General features: G+C 45.1%; 1 protein-coding gene across 3 annotated transcripts in view; it reads left to right on the top strand.

The window, feature by feature from the left end:
• si:dkey-45d16.4 (trichohyalin) overlaps positions 1 to 23890 on the top strand; it is a 42919-nt gene extending 19029 nt beyond the window's left edge. For 2 of the 3 annotated variants that reach the window (XM_067459437.1, XM_067459439.1), the window contains 2 exons: positions 22949 to 23145; positions 23246 to 23889. In XM_067459437.1, coding sequence (XP_067315538.1) covers positions 22949 to 23145; positions 23246 to 23586 — 538 coding nt within the window. In that variant the 3' untranslated portion in view covers positions 23587 to 23889. Of the gene's footprint in view, positions 1 to 17211; positions 17310 to 22948; positions 23146 to 23245 lie in introns of all 3 variants that reach the window. The other variant, XM_067459438.1, reaches the window with a different exon arrangement.
• Positions 23891 to 24264: the final 374 nt, after the last annotated feature.

Below are 24264 nucleotides of genomic sequence, written 5' to 3'. Positions count from 1 at the left end.
GAATGACTACTACTGTTCTCTGCTTTTCAACAAATCATTTGCGCACCATTTTTCTTTATTTTTTGTATCTGACGCTAGCAGCAACATTGAAAGCTCCGGTGTCTGTGTTACACGAAAACTCGTGTGATTGCGGCCGGCTCGCGGTGCAAACAGTCGTGACGTGTACCAGCTGATTTGATGCGATGATCAAATTGAATGACTCGTAGCGTCTGCAATATCTCACGATCTTCGGAGTGTCCGAATTCGCACAGTGTACGCCCGCCTTAAGACACAAAAAGAAATTTCTGAACGAATAGGCTGTTCCCAGAGTGCTGTATCAAGGTACCTCAGTGGGAAGTCTGTGGGAAGGAAAAAGTCTGGCAAAAAATGCTGCACAACGAGAAGGTGACCGGACCCTGAGGAAGATTGTGGAGAAGGACCGATTCCAGACCTTGGGGGACCTGCGGAAGCAGTGGTCTGAGTCTGGAGTAGAAACATCCAGAGCCACCGTGCACAGGCGTGTGCAGGAAATGGGCTACAGGTGCCACATTCCCCAGGTCAAGCCACTTTTGGGCTACAGAGAAGCAGAACTGGACTGTTGCTCAGTGGTCCAAAGTACTTTTTTCGGATGAAAGCAAATTTTGCATGCCATTTGGAAATCAAGGTGCCAGAGTCTGGAGGAAGACTGGGGAGAAGGAAATGCCAAAATGCCTGAAGTCCAGTGTCAAGTACCCACAGTCAGTGATGGTCTGGGGTGCCATGTCAGCTGCTGGTGTTGATCCACTGTGTTTTATCAAGGGCAGGGTCAATGAAGCTACCTATCAGGAGATTTTGGAGCACTTCATGCTTCCATCTGCTGAAAAGCTTTATGGAGATGAAAATTTCGTAAAATGGTTTACTGACCATGGTATTACTGTTCTCAATTGGCCCTGCCAACTCTCCTGACCTGAACTCCATAGAGAATCTGTGGGATATTGTGAAGAGAAAGTTGAGAGACGCAAGACCCAACACACTGGATGAGCTTAAGGCCGCTATCGAAGCATCCTGGGCCTCCATAACACCTCTGCAGTGCCACAGGCTGATTGCCTCCATGCCACGCCGCATTGAAGCAGTCATTTCTGCAAAAGGATTCCCGACCAGGTATTGAGTGCATAACTGAACATAATTATTTGAAGGTTGACTTTTTTTGTATTAAAAACACTTCTTTTATTGGTCAGAAGAAATATGCAAATTTTTTGAGATTTTCAAATTTTGGGTTTTCATGAGCTGTATGCCAAAATCATCAGTATTAAAACAATAAAATACCTGAAATATTACAGTTTGTGTGCAATGAATCTAAAATGTAATGAAAGTTTAATTTTTATTATTACATTATGGAAAATAATGAACTTTATCACAATATGCTATTTTTGAGAAGGACCTGTAGATTCCAGGCTTGTGCACAATTCAGAATTGAATTGAGACTGACTCCTAAATTCCAATTCAATTATTGAATTTGAATTGATGTCAAAAACAGGATGTAGAATTACAATTCGAATTTGAATTAAAGGAAGTAGAATTGAAATTCAAGAAAAATGTCCATCTTGCCATAGTGTTGAGATCTGCACCTGTTGAGAGACTCTTTAGTGTTGCAGGAAAGATCTTCAGAGCAGAACAGTGCAGACTCAATGATAAAACATTTGAGGAACTATTGAGAATTGATGTAATATAGATGCATCAGTGTTGCTCACTGAGTTTTGCTTTGGAATAATGATAACTGCATTTACAACAACTTTGTGTTATTTTATTACTTTGAAATTAAAATAACATTGGAACAAAACTAATTAAACAACATTGAGGGGTTAATTTATTCAAATTGATCATTATCTGTATTTTAGAACAAAATGCAGGGTTGAGGAGTGACACTGTAAAAAAAAAAAGAATCATGGGTCTTGTAATTTTTACAAAAAAATGTAAGGTGATTATTAAAAATAGTGTGCAAACATCTCTTAATGTATAATGTTAATTTATGTTTGACATTTTAAATCATTTCTGTTATGTTGAAGTTTTGACTGTGACCGCATTGTGCAGAAGAGTAGAGCTTTGGTTGTGATGTGAATAACTATTGTTATTATTATTATGAAAAATGTTGCTTTGTTCAATGAGCAATAACTTTGCTAATGCTTGTGCAATAACAAGTTTGTTTCTACTTGTGCCAGCATCAAACAGACTATTAATTGAATAACATAACTGAAAGTCAAATATAAACATGCAGGTAATTTCCATTTACTCTTTTATTTATATATATATATATATATATATATATATATATATATATATATATAGTGTGACAAGTGTCCCGAGCGCTCATCAGCGTCGCCCTGGAAACAAGGCGGGAACACCTGCACCCGCTCATCACAGGCTGAGCCATCACAGCTGCAACTCACTGCCCAAAGAGGTGAGAGATGTCTCCAGAAGACTCGGCTAACTGTTGTCTCCATTCTCCCTCCAGAGAGCAGCGTGTGACGGCCAGCACTCACTCTGAGCACGGATCCAGATCACCGCGAGCACCGAGGACGCAAGAGAGACGACACCGAGGTGAGCATCCGCCAGCAGCAAATCATGGAGCATATGGCCTCTCGACAAGACACTACAGAGCGGGAGCTGCTCACACTGCGGGCGGCCGCTGCCCAACGCGCTCCGCTGCCTGACCCTCGCGCCCAAGCAACCCAACTCATGCCACGGATGACTGAGCACGACGATGTCGCCATATACCTGGAGATGTTTGAGACCATCGCTACCCGCGAGGCATGGCCAGAGGATGAGTGGGCTCGCATCGTCGCCCCGCTGTTGACCGGGGATGCGCAGCGGGCGTACTTCGCGCTTCCCCCTGCGCAAAGCACTTCGTATGCGGTGTTAAAGAAAGAGATCCTGGGCCGTGTCGGGCTATCCGCGATCAGCGCTGCACAACTCTTCCATGACTGGTCCTATGACCCACGGCGCCCACCCAGACTCCAAGCCGCGGATCTCTCTCGTCTGGCACAACACTGGTTGCTGGCCGAGGGTTCCACCGCCATCCAGGTAGCGGAGCGCGTCGTCATTGACCGCCTCCTGCGCGCGCTCCCGCGCCACCTCCGTCAAGCCATGGGGATGCGGAAGCCCACCACCAAGGATGAGCTGGTCGAGGCTATTGAGCTGGCGGATGCCACCTTCCACCGGGAGGTCGGGGAGCGAGCGTCGCCTTTTCCCCGAAGGGTGGTCCAGGAGCGACGCACGCCGGAGGGTACCTCGCGACCAGTAGGCAGGCCGGCGGTTCCCGGGCCTCCGGACGAGCCCATGCCCACCGAAGCCCCGCGATCCCCTGGACGAGCATGGCTGGCAGGCTGCGCCGTGCACACAGAGAACGCGCCCCGGGCGGAGGTGAAGATTAACGGCCGTCCCTTCCTGGCTCTCCTGGACTCCGGCAGCGCCATCAGCCTCGTACAGGCGGCAATCCTGCCGCCGCGAGGAGATTCGAAGACCTCCGTCCCCATTGTGTGTGCACGGCGATACCCGAGAAGTCCCCGCACGTCGCGTGTCCATCGAGGCCGCCCCGGGCACCTGGGCCATTGAAGTCGGAATCGTCAAGGATCTGCCGGTCCCCGTATTGCTCGGAAGGGACTGGCCGGGGTTCAACCGTCTCCTCACCGCCGCCACTCAGCCTGTCAGCCAGCCCGGGAGCCGCCCAAAGCGCCGGACCGCGCGGAGACCCAGACGGCGTCCTGTGCTGCTGGCTTCCGACAGCCCCCGAGACGGTGAGTCCACCCCCCAAGCTGCTAACCTATTCTATGATCTCTTCCAGCAGGTCTCGGGGGCCGGGGCGTTCGCCCGCGAGCAGCACGAGGACGACCGTCTGAAACACTGCTGGGCTCAGGTACGGGTCGCGGAGGGGAAGGACCTACAGCCCGCGCCGCACCCTACGCCCCACTTCAGAATTGAACAAGGCCTGCTCTACTGTGTCGCTCAGCGAAGGGGGGAGGAAAAAAACCTGCTCGTCGTGCCCCGCAGCAAGACCGAGGCAGTGATGGAGATCGCCCACGCACACCCCATGGCAGGCCACCTCGGGGCTCAGAACACCATCCAACGGATCCGAGATCGCTTCCACTGGCCCGGCCTGGAGGCCGAGGTGAAGCGCTTCTGCCAAGCCTGCCCCACCTGCCAGCGGACATCGCCACGAGTTCCTCCCCCCAGCCCGCTGATTCCGCTGCCCATCATAGAGGTGCCCTTCGAGCGGATCGGAATGGATCTGGTGGGACCGCTGCCGAAGTCCGCCCGGGGGTTCGAACACATCCTCGTCATCGTGGACTATGCCACCCGCTACCCAGAGGCCATTCCCCTCCGGAAAGCCACCACCAAGGCCATCGCCCAGGAGCTCTTCCTTCTGTGTAGCCGGGTGGGCATCCCCGCCCAGATTCTGACTGACCAGGGCACCCCGTTCATGTCCCGGATGATGGCAGATCTCTGCAGGCTCCTGAAGGTCCAACAGCTCCGCACAACGGTGTACCACCCCCAGACCGACGGCCTCGTCGAGCGGTTCAACCAGACGCTCAAGCAGATGCTGCGGCGGGTGGCCGCCGAAGACCCGCGGGACTGGGACAAGATGCTGCCCTACGTCCTCTTTGGCATCCGGGAAGTCCCCCAAGCGTCCACCGGCTTCACCCCGTTTGAGCTCCTCTTCGGCCGGCAACCCCGCGGACTGCTCGACGTGGCCAAGGAGGCCTGGGAGCAACAACCGGGGGTACACCGCTCCACGATCGAACACGTGCGGCAGATGCGCGACAGGATCGACCGCGTGATGCCCATCGTCCGGGAGCACCTGGCCAAAGCCCAGCAGGCCCAACGGAGGCACTACGACCGGGCCGCCCAACCCAGAGAGTTCCAGCGCGGGGACCATGTCTTGGTCCTGGTCCCGACCGCCGCCTGTAAGTTCTTGGCCACCTGGCAGGGTCCCTTCACGGTCGCCGAGAAGGTCGGGCCCGTCACCTACCGGGTCCGGCAGCCTGGGAAGAGGAGAGCCGACCAGCTGTACCACATCAACCTCCTGAAGCGCTGGGTCGGGACCAGGCCCCAGCTCTCCGCGTTCACGGACTCCCCACCCGTGATGGTAGACATGGACCCCCAACTGTCGCCGGCCCAAAAGTCGGAGCTGCAACACCTGGTCAGTCAGTTTTCTGCGGTGTTCTCCCCTCGCCCCGGGCGGACTCACGTCCTGGAGCATGACGTCCGGACGGCCCCAGGAGTCGTCGTTCGGCAGCGGCCCTACCGTGTTCCGGAGGCTCGGCGACACGCCATTGAGGCAGAGGTACAGGAGATGTTGAGGTTAGGGGTCATCGAACCATCACGCAGCCCGTGGTCCAGCCCGATTGTGATGGTCCCAAAGCCCGATGGCACCTTCCGCTTCTGCAACGACTTCCGCGGGCTCAACGAGGTCTCGGAGTTTGACGGCTATCCCATGCCCCGCGTAGATGAGCTGCTGGACCGCCTGGGGAGGGCGCGGTACATCTCCACCCTCGACCTCACGAAAGGGTATTGGCAGGTACCCCTCTCCGCTCAGGCCAAGCCAAAGACAGCCTTCTCCACTCCGAGCGGCCACTGGCAATACCGCGTCCTCCCTTTTGGCCTGCACGGAGCACCCGCCACCTTCCAGCGGCTCATGGACATCCTGCTCCGACCCCACCAAGCCTACGCGGCGGCCTACCTGGATGACGTGGTGGTACACTCCGAGACCTGGGAGGACCACCTGGACCGGCTGCGGAAGGTGCTGTCGGAGTTACGTCGGGCTGGGCTGACCGCCAACCCCCGGAAATGCCACCTAGGACTCGCGGAGGCCAAGTACCTCGGCTACCAGGTGGGACGGGGCCTGATCCGACCCCAGGAGAAGAAGGTCTCTGCGATTCTCTCCGCTCCCCGTCCCGCCACGAAGACGCAGGTACGAGCCTTTTTGGGGTTGGCGGGTTACTATCGGTGCTTTATCCCTGACTTCTCCTCCTTAGCCTCTCCCCTGACAGACCTGACCAGGAAGGGGCAGCCAGAGAAGACCCAGTGGAGCACCGAGGCGGAGGCGGCGTTCCACCGCATCAAGTCGGCCCTCACCTCGGCACCGGTCCTACGAGCGCCCGACTTCAATAGCCCCTTCCTGCTGCAAACGGACGCCTCCGACACCGGGTTGGGAGCCGTCCTCTCCCAGGTCACCGACGGCGAGGAACACCCGGTGATCTACATCAGCCGAAAGCTGACCCCAGCCGAACAGCACTACGCAACCGTGGAACGGGAGGCGTTGGCCGTCAAGTGGGCAGTCCTGGAGCTCCGGTATTACCTCCTGGGCCGCCACTTCACCCTGACCACTGACCACGCACCACTGCAATGGATGGCCTGCACCACTGCAATGGATGGCCCGGGCCAAGGAGACGAATGCCAGGGTGACGCGGTGGTTCCTGGCGCTCCAGGACTTCAACTTCACCATCCAACATCGTGCCGGGACGGCCAACGCCAATGCCGATGGTCTTTCCCGGATGTGGTCAGCTTTCGCAGGTCTGTCAGGCTCCACTCCCCAACCCCCCCCCCAGTTTCCCCGCTTCTCCGCAGGACCGGGACGTCGCTTAGGGGGGGGGAGTGTGACAAGTGTCCCGAGCGCTCATCAGCGTCGCCCTGGAAACAAGGCGGGAACACCTGCACCCGCTCATCACAGGCTGAGCCGTCACAGCTGCAACTCATCAGCGGGCGGCTTTATAAGCCTGCCCGCCGCCCAAAGAGGTGAGAGATGTCTCCAGAAGACTCGGCTAACTGTTGTCTCCATTCTCCCTCCAGAGAGCAGTGTGTGACGGCCAGCACTCACTCTGAGCACGGATCCAGATCACCGCGAGCACCGAGGACGCAAGAGAGACGACACCGAGCACGGAGCACCCCACTCAACGCACTTTCACTTTCACCTTTGTCAATAAATCCACCCTTCGGGGAAATTCACCTGCCCCCCTAACCTGCCCCCCTGTGTCGTGTACTTCTTCACCCCGTCACAATATATATATATATATATATATATATATATATATATATATATATATATATATATATATATATAGCACATTCCACTAATTCAAGATTTAATTCATGATAACTTCTGAAATATGTGTAGTATTGTTTTAAAGTAGATACTGTGTAATATCTTTACAGTGTAGATGCATGTAATGAAATGATTAAATTACAAAATTTATGTAATTGTTGTATTACTGAGGTAAAATGAGTAATTCTATTAGTTACTAATCATATTAAAAGGAAATTGCTTTGCATTGATAAAGTAATCCAAATCACATTTATAATAGGTAACTGATAACAGTAAGCAATTACATAACATGTAATTCATGCAAAGTAACCTTCCTAACACTGAATGTATGTGAGATTCAGCACATTCTTTGTTGTGTGACGGTGGAATGTCTGTGAATTGTCATGAATTTAATTATACTTCCTGTCATTTCAATTCAAATTCAACTCAACTTCCTTTGGGGCAGAGTCAATTAAATTTAAATTCCAATTCATGAATTGAATGAAGGCCAATTCTGAATTTTGCACAAGCCTGATAGATTCCCCCTACTTAGGCAGAGGCAGGCTTCTATAGCAGTTATTTTGTTCTGATTAAAAGGATGGTGGTCCGATTTGGACTTTGGGTCACAAATCTTGGGCTCCATAAGCAAATTCAAGATCCTGACAGTGAAGTCCATTCCGTCTCTTGTTCGAACTGAAGATAGGTCTGTGACATTGATCTAAAAGATGCATACTTCCACATCCAGATTGCCAAGAGACACAGGAAGTTCCTCAGGTTGTCTTTCATTAGCAATAGTTCATCAATATTTATTTCTCTGCCACTGGAGGAGCCTAGGTTTTACACAACCTTCAGACGACTTCTGGGTGTGTATCTAGATTCTGGTGTGACCCGAGCACTATTGTTTCCTGTACACATTCAATCATTACAAGACTGTCTGAGTCATTCTAGACAGGTCTAGTCCACATTGGTCTATGCCATAGAGCATAGACTGATGGGCCTTATGGCAGCAGCGTCCCCTGTAGTTCAGTTCGACCTGCTCCACATGAGGCTATTTATGGTGGGTCAAGAGTCAAGTATCGCAATTCATTGCCAAACTTTCCGCAATGTTCTGGTTACATGCAGAAGCTTTCATGCTCTGCATCCATGGACCAGACTCCCAGCACTCTGCTGAGGAGTTCCTTTTGGGACATGCGGTTGCAGTGCTTCGTGGTTGGCACGGATTGTTTGAAGTTGCTAGCAGTGTTCTGCATTCAAACGGTTCTTACCCTATCTTTAGGCGTTTCATGAATTGTCATATCACCTCTTGTGATTGGGTGTCATGACATACATGTCAAGTATTGGTCAGTTTCTTAATGGGATCTCATGTCATCCTGGAGGGAATAACAGGTGACTCTTTTAAACCATTGGCACTTTCGTTTGCAGCAAATGGTCGTGCAGGCTTTCTCCTCCTGGCGCAGAGATTGGAGCGCTGTTCATAAAAAACCTTGATCTATGCCCGCTACAGGCAGTAATGATCTATGTCAACCATATATCCCAGTGGTATAGGTCGGTTTCAATTGTGTTCAGAGGTAAAACAAGGAGCTCCCCTCACCAAGCTAGAATGTCTCATTGGTGATTGAGGCTATCTCTGCGACTGAGAGGTGCATGGCTTCCCTTGCCTCCAGACGTACACACTCATTTAACCAGAGGAATGGCTTCTCAGGCTCTCTTTAAGAGGTTCCCATAGCGACGGTTCGCAGTGTCAAGAGAACCTGTGAAAAGGAACGTCTCGGTTACATATGTAACCTTGGTTCCCTGAATATGGAACGAGATGATGTGATTCCGGCCAGTCCCCTATCTTTAAGTAGTAGCTTCATTCATCTTGAAAATCTGATGATATTACGCCTACCACACTGATATGAAGCATACGTGACGTATTCTCAGGGCGATGCTAAGCGTCACTGGCCAATCGATTGCCGTGATAGTATAAGGGCTTCCAACATTCATCACACTGAAGGTGTTCCCATAATGACAGTTTGCAGTGTCTCGTTCCCTATTCAGGGAACCAAGTACATACGTAACCAAGAGTTTTTCCCCATGTAAATTACAACCGAACATTATTACAGAACTCTCTTAAAAGGGGAGATATCCATAAACGCATCATAATGAATCCTGAAGTCAGTACTCAAGAAACATGTTAGTAAGGGTTTTTAAATAAGTCAGAATCAGAATCAGAATCAGAAAGAGCTTTATTGCCAAGTGTGCTTTCACACACAAGGAATTTTTTTTGGTGCTGAAGCTTCCAGTGCACATAAACAATACAACATGGTAATAAAAAATTCGAAGAACAAAAATATGAAGAAAAATATGAACAGTATAAGGTCACGGTTACGTTTAGTCAGAAGACATAGATTATGAGCATTTACAGTATCTGGGTGGAGAGAATAAATATAAATAATAAATAATATAAGTAATCACCTGAGTTTAGGAGATATTGCACTAAAAAGTGGGAATAATTGCACTTACAGGCATTTGCCTTGGGGGGGGGGGGGGGGGGGGGGGGGTTAAGGGTTAACTGTTCAAGAGGGAAATGGCCTGTGGGAAGAAACTGTTCCTATGCCTAGATGTTCTAGTGGCCAGTGATCGGAGTCGCCGTCCTGACGGTAACAGTTCAAACAAGAGGTGTCCGGGGTGAGTGGAGTCTGTGATGATTTTACCCGCTCTCTTCCTCACTCTGGAAGAGTACAGGTCCTGGAGGGTTGGCAGTTTGGCACCAATAATCCTCTCTGCAGTCCGGATGGTACATTGCAGTCTCCTGATGTCTGATTTGGTAGCTGAACCAAACCAGACAGTGATGGAGGTGCATATAACAGACTCAATGACAGCTGAGTAGAACTAAATCAGCAGGTCCTGTGGCAGGTTGAACTTCCTCAGCTGACGAAGGAAGTACAGTCTCTGCTGAGCCTTTTTCACATTGGAGTCCATGTGATTGTCCCGCTTCAGGTCCTGAGAGATGGTAGTTCCCAGGAACCTGAATGACTCCACTGCGTCCACAGTGCTGTTCATGATGGTGAGTGGGGTATAAGTCCCTTATAACTTTGGGGAAAAACTCCCTGGGTTACTTATATTTCCATGGTCGCTCTGATTATGAGTTCATTGGTTTCAGCTGTATGATTTATGATCTTGTATTCAGTTTATTTAAGCTGCACCTTTGCCTGCACGCTCTCGCTCTCTCTCTCTCTCTCTCTCTCTCTCTCTCTCTCTCTCTCTCTCTCTCTCTCTCTCTCTCTCTCTCTCTCTATATATATATATATATATATATATATATATATATATATATATATATAGTTTATTATTATTATAATTATTTATTTATGCAAGATGGAAGACTGTGGTGATGCTATTAAAGTGCACACCCGGTTTTCTAACTGTTGATGTAAACTTGACATAGAAGCCATCAAGTGTTAGTTAGTGTTTGTTAGGTAGAGGTTTTTGGTCCAATAAATTGTTTTTTTTTTTTTTTTTTTTTTTTAAGAATTTAGTAGAACATTTCTAGTCATACTGTTTTGTTTTTAAATCGGCTATGCATTCTGTTAATTCTGTGAAACATGATTACGAGCTCAAAGCATTCAAATTTTCATTTGCGACTGCTTTCATGTCCAATTTTTTTAACTAGGAAATTAGTATTTATAATCATTCTGATAGAAATTATTAGTTGTATCATATATACTTAATTTTGCAAAGGCTGGAAAGCTGCCCCCTCATTTCAAATATGTTCTGTTGTATCCACACAGCTCGCAAAGAACAGATTTTAGATCCGCTCTTAGTTCAAAAGTGTGCATATTTGGAAAATATTTAATCATACAGAATACCATGTCTGTTAATTTCCCACTGAATTATCCGATTCGAAAGAGCTGAAACAGTTTATATTTTGTCAACTTGCACCTCTTAGATTTCTACCGTAAATCATCAAAAGTTAGCATTCTAAAGCGAGCTCCTGTGCAGTCTCCATTTCCCGAAACGTCATGCCTGGTATCATTGTAAAACTCAGTCTCATACACAACGCTGTCTACATAACGTTTCAAATAAGGACATTTCCTTTTTTAGAAATAACCAACCGCAAATGTTTGCCAGGGAATCTACAGCCAAACACAACATCTGATTAGTTGACATGAATTTCCGACTATGTGATTAATGCTTTCTTGTTTATTCTCCACCTGAGATAACAAGCACCAACTTTTCCAGTTTTATACTTAACTATATTCTGAAGACTTTTATAGAGGAATTTGTTGATATATCATTCCTATCCTGAGATCTAGGTAATTTTACTCAAAAAAACATGGCGCAAAATAAATTTAAGGCTATTGTCGGTATTCTCTAATTTACTAAAGCACAAATTAAAATATCCAGAATCCCTTCTGTAAAAGCAATTTCATCTAATGTCAACAAATAGAACCAATCATTTTAAACCTGGTACTTTCCAATGGAAATGTATCCAAATGAGAGTATATTTAGCTATATAAGGCCTCCTTTGCATATTAAAACATTCATTTTACAAAAAAACTTGTAATACATGTTTTTCTCATGTTTATGCCTGTAATAAACTGGAGAAGGTTCACAGTGATATCTTTTTATTTAAAAAAAAAAAAAAAATCCTATTCACCTGTAGTGGACTGCCTTAATAAATAAACTGCAGCTGACCCAAAATGCAGCAGCTTGAGTTCTTACTAGAACCAGGAAGTATGACCATATTAGCCAGTTTCTGTCAACATTGCACTAGCTCCTTTTTAAACATTAGCCGTGTCTAATTTTAGAAGGCTATATCCTCCGGAGGTCTCATTTGAAGGCTGCATACGTCATAAGGCTCATTTCTCATTTCAAAAAAGTGAGTAGGACACTTCAAATGTGACCTTCGAAAGCATCCTTCTTTCACAGGAATTCGGAGTGTGCATGAGGTATCCTTCACACTGGAGATAACCCACAATTCTTTGTGTCGCCGTTAACAACCGTCATTTTTTTATATTATATGAAAAGAACGGCACCACCGCCAGATACACATGCAAGCGTAGATGTGGTGTTTAAATGTAAGTAGTTCAAGCTTGTTTTAGAAGCTCTATTACCTCAAACAGATAGTTGTGGTAAACTGGACTACAACTGTTTAGTGCTTTTTAAACGTTTAGAACAGTATTGCTTCCAAGACAAGAAACATTTCATAGTCATTTTTAAGCTATAAATAATTTTCATTCATATAATTTGCGTCAGCCCAACGAGGCTGAACGTGTTGGTATAGTAACGTGATACTTCCTGCCTGTGTGTCTTACAAAGGACGTCTCATTTAATTCTGATTGAGGACACTCCATATACTAGATCCTTCACAGGACGTATCCTCCGGAGGACGCAGCCTTCGAAATTCAATGGAATGAGACACAGCTATAGTATACGTTTTTAAATCTTGCTAATTACTTACAAAGCAATAAATGGTTTAGCTCCCCAGTACTTGAGCAAGCTGGACTATAATCTAGACTAAAAATACACATCAATACTATGGCATACATATAGAACATTATTAATTTATATTATTTAAAACAGTTACATAATTGTTTTAGGCTGCATTAAAGGGTTAGTTTACCCCAAAATTAAATTTGTCATTAATGACTCACCCTAATGTCGTTCCACACCCGTAAGACCTCTTTTCATCTTCGGAACACAGTTTAAGATGTTTTATATTTAGTTCGAGAGCTTTTCTGTTCCTTCAATGAAAGTGTATGCACACTATACTTTCCATGGCCAGAAAGGTAATAAAAACATCATCAAAGTAGTCCATATGTGACATTAGTTGGTTAATTAGAATCTAAGATTCGAAAGGTTATGAATCAGCGTATTGATTCATGATTCGGATCATGTGTCAAACTGCTGAAATCACATGACATTGGCAATCCGAATCATGAATCAATACGCTGATTTATACACTGAGTGTCACTGTTTTCATACATTGGATATCACTATCACCTTTCAAAAGCTTCACTCAATCAATGTGGCATGAAGTGCATATGGGAACATCTTATCGTGACCAGATGTGAAAGTGTGTTTAACACCTCAGTGAAATTGATCTGGCGGTATTATATCCTCGGTCAGTGACATCACACGCACCTGCTGCACCAGGCTAAATAGGTTAGCCCCAGCTGCAAGCCTTCAGGTCTTTGTTATCAGCCCAAAACTGTGTGGTGTGCAAAACAATCTCCTCTTCCTTTTAAAACTCGAACTTGAGATCTTTGTAAGGAGTTAGTTTTCAACTGGCAGTGTACAGATTTCTCTCTCGCTCATCTTTGTTAAAAATCTAATTAGTTGAAAATGAGTCTGCAGAGTAAACGCTATGTCCCTCCATGTTCTTTTCCAAAAGACAGAACTGGACACACACATTTACATCTTTGTGTGTTTGGGGAAGAGCATGCGGTCACATGTTGAGTCAGGTGATTGTGAGCATTGCAAGCTCTTTACAGTTAAAATGCTTTGTGCTCGTCTTGGCTACTTTCAATCCGCACCTGCGTTGTGGGGCTCCCAAATGGGTTTGGCTGCCGAGCTGTCCCTTCCGCTTGCCCGCTCGCCAAATCTACACATTTCCTAGTGTGATCCCAAAGCGTGCTGTGGCGCTTCTTTCAGTCGTTCTGCTCCCGGGAGTTCTAGCCAGGGTTCGCCAACAAGGGTCTCAGGCAGAGGGCATGATATGCCATTTTTTCACACATGGTTTATGTTGATGCTCTTTTGGCTTTCCCATCCTGGTGGATGGGGTGCCTCTTGGGAGGCATCCTCGGCTCGCTAACTTCATTCCTGGGGCCAGGTAAATCAATCAATCAACTTTATCCATATAACGCTTTTACAATGACGAAAGCAGTTTCAAAGTAGCTTCACAGTGTTAAAAGGACAATATTGCAACACAATTCTATTTGGCTGCACAGTCATTCTGGAGAAAACCGTGATGTTATCAGCTTATTTTAATTTATCATATAGCGACAATGTTGGCAGATCAGTATTATAGTTTATAGAATTAAATAAGGTGGTTGATGCCTCCCGTAAGAACCAAGATCCCTTCATGGGACTTTGCTATGGTCCTCGAGGGTCTGGTTGAGACCTTCTCAGAACTTCTAGAGTCACCATTTGACAAACTTCTGACCATAAATATGTTTTTTCTTATGGCTATAAATTTTATATTGTGGATAATTAAATTATATAATTGGGGATATGCAAGCTCTGTCAATATTGCCATCCTACTTAGAATGGTGAAAGTGATTTTTGCATCTTCACCCTGACCACCTGCCTATGGTTACTTTCTCGACTGCACATCCTGTCACCCTAGAAACCTTCTGCCATCCACTGATTCAAAATGCTGGATCAGGAGAGACTTCAGATCAGGGTCTCCTCCTCTACTGCATTAGCAAGGGGTGCCCCCTTACAAAGTGTTTGTGATGCGGCAGGTTGGTCCTCTCCACACATTCATTAGATTTTAAGCTTGGATTCTCATGCCACTCCGGGTTCTCATGTCCTTGAGGTCAACATCACAAGCTAATGTCTAAGGCTTTCTTGCGTTCTTGTGCACACATACACAACCGTAAGTGGTCAGAACACCAAGCACGGTATTCTCGTTCCAATATGCACTTTGTGTAGCATTGAGTGAAGCTTTTGAAAGGAAACTGTCAGGGTTACTTGACTGTAATCCTGTTCCCTGATAAAGCAGAATGAGATGCTGCACTGCAGTGCCATGTTGATGATATCCCAGGACTGCTCTTAAAATTAAAAAAGACCTGAAGGGTTGCAGCTAGAGCTCATCTATTTATAACCTCGTCCAGCAGGTGCGAGTGTGACCTCGCCGTCCAAGGTTATAATACCGCCGGGTCAGTTTCAGTGACGTGCTAAACAGTATTTCACAGTTGGTCATAAAAACAGGTGAATTGATTTGTAAATGCATCGTTTTCATTTTCTTAAAAGATATTTAAATAACCAACAATTAGAGCTATTTAGTGTATGTTCTCACTTAATTACTCCCAAACATTTGATTGTTGCCTCTTATAATAAAATAAGCACTCCCTTAGTTCTTACAGTATACATAATTGATACATTTTCCTGGTTCTTACTACTTTATTCCCCAAACTTTACATATTGCCCTTATACCTGTACATGCATACTTTATAGGTACACTATAATTACTAAAATTTACACTGTAGATTTGTTTTACTTATGCAGTATTTTGTGGGCTGTAATTCAAGGCATTACCGATTGCAGTATATCAGTGCAACGCTATTCCATGGTGGCTGCCATGTTGAGATCTGTTTTTGGACATTTGGTTGTGGAACGACATGGGTGTTAAACAGGTTTTTTCTAAAATGACAGCGGTAACTGAAGAGTCAGTATTAAGTACAAAAACATCTGTTTCAGACAGTGAAACAAAAAGGATTACTTAGTGCATCTTTAACTGTGAAATATTTATAAATGTTGTCATTAACTGTGCTTTCTAAATTGATTTCTAAATGAGACCGAGTATGAAGCCTTGTTTATACTTCCTTCTGGCACCTAACTGTGAGCCTCTGCTGACTTCGTGCTCCTCCCCAAACAGACAAGGCATTTATACTTGATGCATTAGTCATTATTTTTATTTTTTTTAAATGGAGTAGTTCTCTTTCATTGGTTCGCTCAACGTTGCATAGCTTACGCAAGTGGGAACTAGGTGTGCCGATTGTCTGAAGCGCTTATAGAATCACGGCAATTCATTGGCTGATGGTGCAGGTGTCGCCCCAACACCCTTTTGTCATCATATTATAATGGCGCGTGTGCCATCTGCTCCTCAGATTTCTCTGCCTTCATGGATCGGTCGCTTCGCGTTTCTACTGATGAGGATCTCCCGCCTAGCGGCCAGGAAGTGCGGCTTTCGGCGGCCCGATCTGAGCTTATTGACATGCTTTCGCTTGCTACAGGAAAAACTCTAGATCGACTGGCCTAATGAACATATGGTGATGGTAATCTTGATTATGGAAAAACATGTTTAAATGATAAAATGCTATGTTTCTTTCCCCCTAAAATGTCCCTCACCTTCTGTATGCTATATTGCACAATACTAGCCTGACAAGCCAGACCCACATTAAGATGTTTGGTCTGGAAACTCACCATTGACAGGGCTCAATCCAAGGGGAGGGATAAACGGTTGTCTTTCAAACTCCCTCTGCACGCAATAGGATAGCGCTACAACCAACCAGAGCAACGTGAAGAGGAGCTTGTTGATAGATTAAACTTTCGCCGTATCCAGTTGGCAAAACTCTGAACACATCATGCCTTTTTAAGAATGACTTCATTGCCGTTCTTTGTTCTTTTCTCAGAAAAAAAGCTGAACTCCAAGTCTTCCAGAGTCGCAGTAAAAGCTGACAGCCTCTGTGTTTACTAGTAGTACTCAAGCGTAACTCTACCATCACTGTTAAGCCCCACCCACCGACTCTATACATGATGTGATTGGCCTGACCAGAGTTTGGTTTTCACAGCTCCGAACTGTATTGAGAGTTGCTAGACGATACTCACAGCAGATTAGACTTGCTGCTGCTAGGGTGCGTCTAGATTTCTAGGCTAGCACAATACTGAATATTCAGGTAAATGGTAAACAAACTGTAAATCGTTACTAATAATTGGTAGAAACAAACCAAATACATGTAGCGGTTGGCCTTTTGCTGTAGAGATTTTCCATATACTACATTCAATAGGCACTCTGATTCCATATATGGGGCGCATATATTATATATTATATATTGCGTGTCACACCACATCTGCTCCTGCTATGTGCTACGGCCAGATCGGCCTAGCGTGCACGCCGAGTGTGCACAGCCTGGACCACTGTCATCGTCATTTTGACTCTCCACCCTGCCTTCACGTTGCCCCCAAACTGTACTATGAATACTTCGACCTTGTCTAACATACCGAGTGGCATTAGACAAAGTCTCCACCACCATACATTCACCGCAATTGCGGAGAGGCGCACGGTCAGAAGACTCGTGCTTCATGTAAAAAATCTCCTGCGGCCACCTCGTTTCCAACACTAAAACACCTGCTAACTTTATGATTACCACTCTGACCCCGGGAAACATTGTTGAGTTACCTGCGTAAACAGAGACACAATTTGTTTTCTCCAGGAACCAGCAGGCAGTACTTTCTCTCCTCAGACCGTGGCATCGCCCACTCCGCATCAGGACGGTGAGGGCTTTCCTGTGCGATCAACCACTCCATCCCCCCCGAGGACCAGTTCGACACCCTTACTCGGGTATGTCCGCTGCACCACACCACTCCACTTCCTCTGTCTCATTTCTATCAAGAGTGGAAACATCTGCCAGGAGTATCACCCTGGATCCTCCGTACAGTCCAATCGGGCTACACGCTTCAGTTCTGTCGTGAATTTCCAGTATTGTGACATGTCTGGCCTGCTTCAAGCTTGGCCATCATGTCTCTGTGGGTAACAGCTGCTGGCTTATGATGCAGCTTCCCCGGCCCTTCCTTTAGGGTTTCTCCATACGAGACCCTATGGTGGACGAAGCTCTCAGGAGCCCGATCAGTAGGAGGTGTCACGCAGGTATGGTGTCATGCAGCTATTCCCTCACTGTCAGTATGGCGCGAACATCTTTTTCTCCAGAAAGGGGTCGGAATGGGGGCCATTTGCTGTCACCAGTACAGTCACCAGTGGATGCCTCTCTCACCGTTTGGGGTGCCATGTTCGAGGGCAGGCCAGCATGCAGAGTTTGGATGAGGAAAGCGCTCTCGTGGTACATAGGCTGCCTTTCTGGCCCTTCAGCATTTTCTCCCCTTCCTCAGGCAACACCATGTCATTGTCAGGACAGGCAATATGGCAGTTGTATCTCACGTGAATCAATCGCTGAAGGAGGCTGGACAGGTATGTGCATATCCTTGAGAGTGGTCCATGTTCCATAGATCCTGAACCTTGCAGGAGACTTCCTGTCAAGACAGAAGCTCAGCTCAGGGGAATGGAGATTGAACCCTCAAATAGTGTCCCAGATTTGGGAGGTGTTTGACGAAGCCCAAGTGGACCTCTTTGTGTCGAAGGAGTCCTCCCAGTGCAAGCTTTGGTTCTACCTGAGCTCCCCAGCACAGCTAGGATTGGATGTTTGCTCACTCGTGGCAGAGGCTGAAACTCTATGCGTTCCCGCCCATCAAATTGATCCCAGAGTAGAGAGCAAAGTCAGTCTCCTGATTGTGGCCCCATTCTGGCTGTCTCAGATGTGATTTTCAGAGCTGATTCTTCTTCTGGATTCCTCTCCTTAGGAGATGCCAATCAGAAAGGACCTCAGCTTCAGGGCAGGATCATCCTGGGATTTGGAAGCTGTGGGTGTGGCCCATACGGGGTTGCTAGCACTGAGCGCTGGTCTTTCCACCGATGTCCAGGAGACCATTGATAGTGCGAGAGCCCCTTCCATGAGGAGACTCTATTCGTCTAAGTGGAACGTTTTCGAGTCATAGTGCTCCACTCATGCTGTGGATCCAGTAAAATGCCTTGTTAGCCCAGTGCTGGAGTTCCTACAGGAGAAGTTTGCTGCAGGAGCGGCAGTAATCAGCCTTAGGGTTTACGTTGTGGCTATTGCTGCTCATAGGGAGTCAGATGAAGTTCCCCTTTGAAGCAAACTGATCTCATGAAATGGTGTATGTACGAATTGGCGTATCATATTCCATTTTGGCGTGCTATCAAGACGCATAATCACTTTTTAGTGTATTTATCAATGCAGTTTCATTCTATCCCCTACAATGCCCCTACCCTTAAACCTACCCATCCCGCCACACACACACACACACACACACACACACATACACACACTGCCCCTAAACCTACCCATCACAAGAAACATTCAGCATTTTTACATTTTCAAAAAAACATAATTCAGTATGTTTATAAATCCATTTACCTTGCGTACACACACACACACACACACACACACACACAATGGTTTGTTAACATTCACGTGGAATGGCGTAAAAATTCACGTGGAATCACACGGTGTATACATACACGCGGAATCACATGGGATTAGCCATACACACGGATGGCTCAAAATGTTTACAGATAACATGCCACTTGGCTTTAGAAAGTGGCGCGTATGTTTACGCAAAGTCATGATGTCATGTTGCTTGGAAGACATAGGTTAGTCTTGTCATTTATGCGTGGGGTTAAGTGCCTCAGACCAGTATGCTTCCCTGGTATCCCCTCCTGGATCTTGTCCGTTGTTCTAGAGGGATTGATAAAGGCTCCCTTTCAAAGTGGCTCTTGTTGGCTTTGACTTCTCTGAAGCAAGTGGGGGACTTACAAGCTCTTTCTGTCTAGATTTTGCTCCTGGTCTGGTTAAAGGACAATTCCGGCGAATTTAAGTTTATCTTGATCGTTATATCTTTGTAGTAGAGTCCTTAGGAAAAAAAAAACGAACCGGAGTGGTGCTTGCAACACAGAGTTATTACAGTTAATGCCCAGAGCCCCCACTCAGCTAAAACAGCAGCTTTGGGGGCATTACGTAAATGGTGTCTTTGTGCCTCTTAACATACACAAAATGCAATTAAAATGTCTTTCCAACATGAACAGGGCCCTTGCATGACAATGAGATGCATTTAGCCACTTAGCCATTGTTTAAATTCACCTGTTTTAGGCGGCTAGCTGTGTCTCACACTGAAGTCCCGTGGGAACTCAGCGGTAGCCGGAAAAAAGGCAGTCCAGTTGGGAAGAGCGTCCTGTGTGTAAAGGAAGATTTTTTTTTTAAATTACTGCACATCTTTCCCCAAGCCGTGTGTGCCCGAATGGAAGGATAAATAAACTTTGCATTACCTCCACAGTGGTTGCACCCGTCTTTAACCACGGAATAGCATTTTTCTTCAACCGGCCCAGCTGTGTTGTGTCTGTGTAAGTTAGTCAAGTGTTCGCTGCAAATTTTCACAATTCGGAGAGGCACGAACGCGAACAATTTCATCTTCACTCGTGAGCCTGATCGGATCATCACGAACGAATTGTTCTTTTTAACCGGTTCTTTTTAGTGAACCGGGCAAACAAGTTCCCCAAATCGGACTGAATCGTTCTAAACGGTTTGCATCTCAAATCAGCGCTGATTACACACGTTACTTTAGTTACTCACTTTCTGACATAAGTGACAGTCCCTCCGGATATAAATAAACTAATGTCTTCAATTATATGTTGTAACTCCAACCGTTCACTGAACTGAGTCATGCTTTGCTGAGAGAACAGATGAACTCACGAGCCGCTGATACTGAGCATGCGTGAGTAACTGAACGAGCAGCAGTCCTCTGATCAGCAGTACAGAATTGAAAACCCTTTCTCTCGGACTCGTTCAATACTGAGAACCGACGAGCCGATGAGTAGAGCCTCTTCATACACACAATGCTCTTCTCGACTGGACTATTTGCCTTTTTCCAGCTACAACGGCGTTCCCACGGGACTTCAGGCTGAGACACAGCTAGCCGCCTAAAACAGGTGAATTTAAACAATGGCTAAATCTCGTTGTCATGTAAGGTCCCTGTTCATGTTGGACAGACATTTTAATTGCATTTTGTGTCTATTAAGAGGCACAAAGACACCCTTTACGTGCATACCCCCAAAGCTGCTGTTTTAGCTGAGGGGGGCTCTGGGCATTAACTGTGATAAATCTGTGTTGCAAGCACCACTCCGGTTCGTTTTTATTTTTTCTTCTATAGACTGTACTCACAAATATATAACGATCAAGATAAACTTAAAAATTGTTGTCCTTTAAGGTCACCTTAAGGCCTAGGCCAGGATATATTCCCAAAGTTTTTTCCACCCCACTCCCTTCCGTCACCACCCTCCACTCTTTGTGTGTGTGTGTGTGTGTGTGAATGCAAAGGAACGCAAACTCCGCGACCAAAGGAGGTGAACTCTTATCACCCAGACATAATTTAACAAAATAATATCTAGATATATCGTTGAGGACATACTGCCGTTGTCGGCGGTTGAGTCGGATTCTTTCCAGGCAATCATTGCAAAAATACCCGCGAGAGAGAGAGTGGGTAAGGCCGCCATACAAACAAGACTTGAGAGCACTTCTTGTTAAACTATTTACTTTTGTGAGGGAAAAAAAATACTTCAAACAGGCTACAGTATGTCTACCAGTTGTGTGACAGTTTTAGATTTTTACTGTGCACTACAAAGAGTCTATGCTATGTAAATTAGGCTAATATATATATATATATATATATATATATATATATATATATATATATATATATATATATATATATATGTATATATATATATATATATTTATTATTATTTTCTATTTTTGGTAGACTTTTCTTAAGGAGCATCATTTATTTTTAGATTGGAGCATCATTTATTTTAGTTGATGGCCAGTTGGGGTCTGTGCAATATATATTACAATTCTAAACAATCTATTTCGTTTTATTGTTCCACTATACTGATATTTACAATAATCTATTGAATTTGATAGGTGTCTCTCACATTGTCCCACAGCAACATTAAAATAGTGTAGATTAGTGTACAATGTCTTATAATAATGATTTATTCTATTTAGTGTCCATTTCATCCATTTAACATTTAATATTTATTAAATATGTAATATTTTACATATTTGAATATTTAAAAAAAGTTACAAACACTTGTCTGTTCTACTCATTTCAACTGACTTGTGAAAACTGGTTAAAAAGAATCAAAATTGTGTGACTTATTGCAACTTTTTTTTTTTTTTTTTTTTTTTTTTTTTTTTTTTTCAGTAACGCAAATAGTTTCTTTCCCTGGTAACGAGTTACTTTCATTATAGAGTAATTCAGTTACTAACTCAAATACTTTTTGGAACAAGTAGTGAGTAACTATAATTACATTTTTAAAGTAACATTCCCAACACTGTCGAGCACACTCTACTAGAGCTGTGGATTCCTCTCAAGCACTTTCAGAAGGGGCTCTTCTGGAGGACATTTGTGTGGCAGCAGGTTGGTCTTTCTGCACACTTTTGTTAGGTTCTATAGCTTGAATCTTGACATAGCTCCGGTTGTCCTTTCGCTTAATCCGGCCTTTCAGGTTTTCTGGCATGAAAGATAACGTCTCTGGTTACTCACATAACCTATGTTCTCTGAAAAGGGAACGAGACGCTGAGTTCGCTACCAAGCTCCTCGCGCTGCCGAAAGACCCCCCTTTTCGGCAGAGAAATCTGAGGAGCAGATTGCGTGCACACCAGTATAATATGAACACGTGAGCGCCGGAGCCATCCGCCAATGAATTGGTGTGACTCTATAAGGGCTGCACAATCAGGGCTCAATATGCACACCAGGAGGGCGTTCCCATTTGTGTAAGCTATACAGGGTCTCGTTCCCTATTCAGAGAACATAAGTTATGTGAGTAACCAAACCAAACCTGTCCTCCAAACCATCAGGAAGCAGTGGTGAGAAGTAAAGTACACATGTGACAATGTTTGTTTTTTATTACACTTCACCATCAAAAGAACCAAAGAATTGTGTTAAACCCAGTAAACCTTGATTATTACTTGTGACATTACAACAAAATATATGGATATAAGATGTATAAAACTAAACAACACTCTGTGAAATGTTTTTCTAATTTCATTAAACATTTTCATTTAATTACATTAAAATTTTTGCTAAGCTTGGAACTTTTTTCATCAAAAAGGCTAAATTCATTTAGACACGTGCAAACTGGGTCCTGGTATAGAAGCCGGACACAAAATGGGGTCTTGCACCCAACACCCCAAAGACATTTTTGTCACTCATACCTTCATGCATGTGCAGACATGGTGAGTATAAACCAGGCTTTACATTGGTCATTTAGCATTTCTGTGCACAGAAAAGTTCTTTTAAAAGGTGTGGTTAGGAATTATGAGTTATGAGATACAAGTTTTTGGTGTTCAGGTTTGGTACCGAGCGCCTGTATGCACAGAAAGAAGACCTATTGCACGAAGTGCTCGAGCTGGAAGCCGAGAAGAATCTTCTGGTGAGTGGGGAAAATAAATACCAGGATGAAGAGCTACGGAAAAGAGCATTGGAGGAATTATCATCGCCTGAGCCTGACAAATCCACTGTGCTGTCAGTATCAGCTCCACCTGCTGGTAAGGGGCTTTTACTTCAGAAATGATAATAAATACATAGTTCTTTAAGCAACATATTGCCTCTAATTCAAACATTTAAATTTAATTCAATTTTTAACAGTGGTAGCAAGCCCAGAACCGGAAGAGCAGGAGGAGGCTGAGCTCACAGCTCCTACAGCTAAACAGCCTTGTCAGTGCTGCTGCCAAACTTATTCAGAGATCCTGAGCTTTCTAGAAAAGCGCTTTGAAGCAGAGCAGAGTCTGCGAGAAGAAGAGATGGCACTGAGAAGAGAGGAGCTAGAAATCCAGAGGAGTAAGATTGCCCTGGATCGAGAGCGTCTTGGAGCAGAGAGAAAAGAGCGGGAACGACGGTTTGAGCTGGAGAGTCAGGAAAGACAGGTCATACTGGACTTGTTGAAAGAGAAGGTCCTAAAGAATGAACGAAACTCTGACTGTAATTAGAAGTTTTTGATGTTTTTGACTCTCCTTCCCACCAATGCTAGTATTTCACTTTTTAAAGAATATAAACCCATAATAATATAGTTTGTCATAGCATTGAATACAGTGGGTAAATGCCTAAAGATATGATTGCATTCTCTAGATCAGTGGTTCCCAAACTTTTTTACTCGAAGGCCCCCCTCCTTGAGTCAATACTACAAGGCCCACCTACACCCCCCACCCTGCCATTATTATTTTTTAAAAACAAAAGAAATGTATGAGACATTAACCTTTTGGTGTTCTTTTTTGCATACATACATTACAGATATTCTTTACAACTTAAAAGTTGTCATGAACTGGCTTTTTTATACTGTTGTCTGAGGTCAGCTAATGTGTTTTTTTTCTTGTTTTTTTTTTCTTTTCTTTTTTTGCATTCAAAAACCTCATAACTAATAAGTAATAGGCTATTTTCTTCACTGGTTTTGAGGGTCTTTCCTGAACGCTTGGTTTTGCTGGGCGTGTCGTACTGGAGACTTGGAAGTAAACGGCTAGGATTGGATAAGATTTGCATATTTAATGAACTTTAGCTCCCTTGTCAGTTTAGTTCACATGAGGAAGGGATTGTTTTGAAAGTGGCAACCAGAATGATTCTCTCCATCACAGGGCTCGTAAACGTCTTTATCAGACAAACACAATGATTTA

Source organism: Pseudorasbora parva, chromosome 12, assembly GCF_024679245.1.
Source record: "Pseudorasbora parva isolate DD20220531a chromosome 12, ASM2467924v1, whole genome shotgun sequence".
Lineage (NCBI taxonomy): Eukaryota > Metazoa > Chordata > Actinopteri > Cypriniformes > Gobionidae > Pseudorasbora > Pseudorasbora parva.
This window is presented reverse-complemented; position numbering and strand designations above follow the sequence as displayed.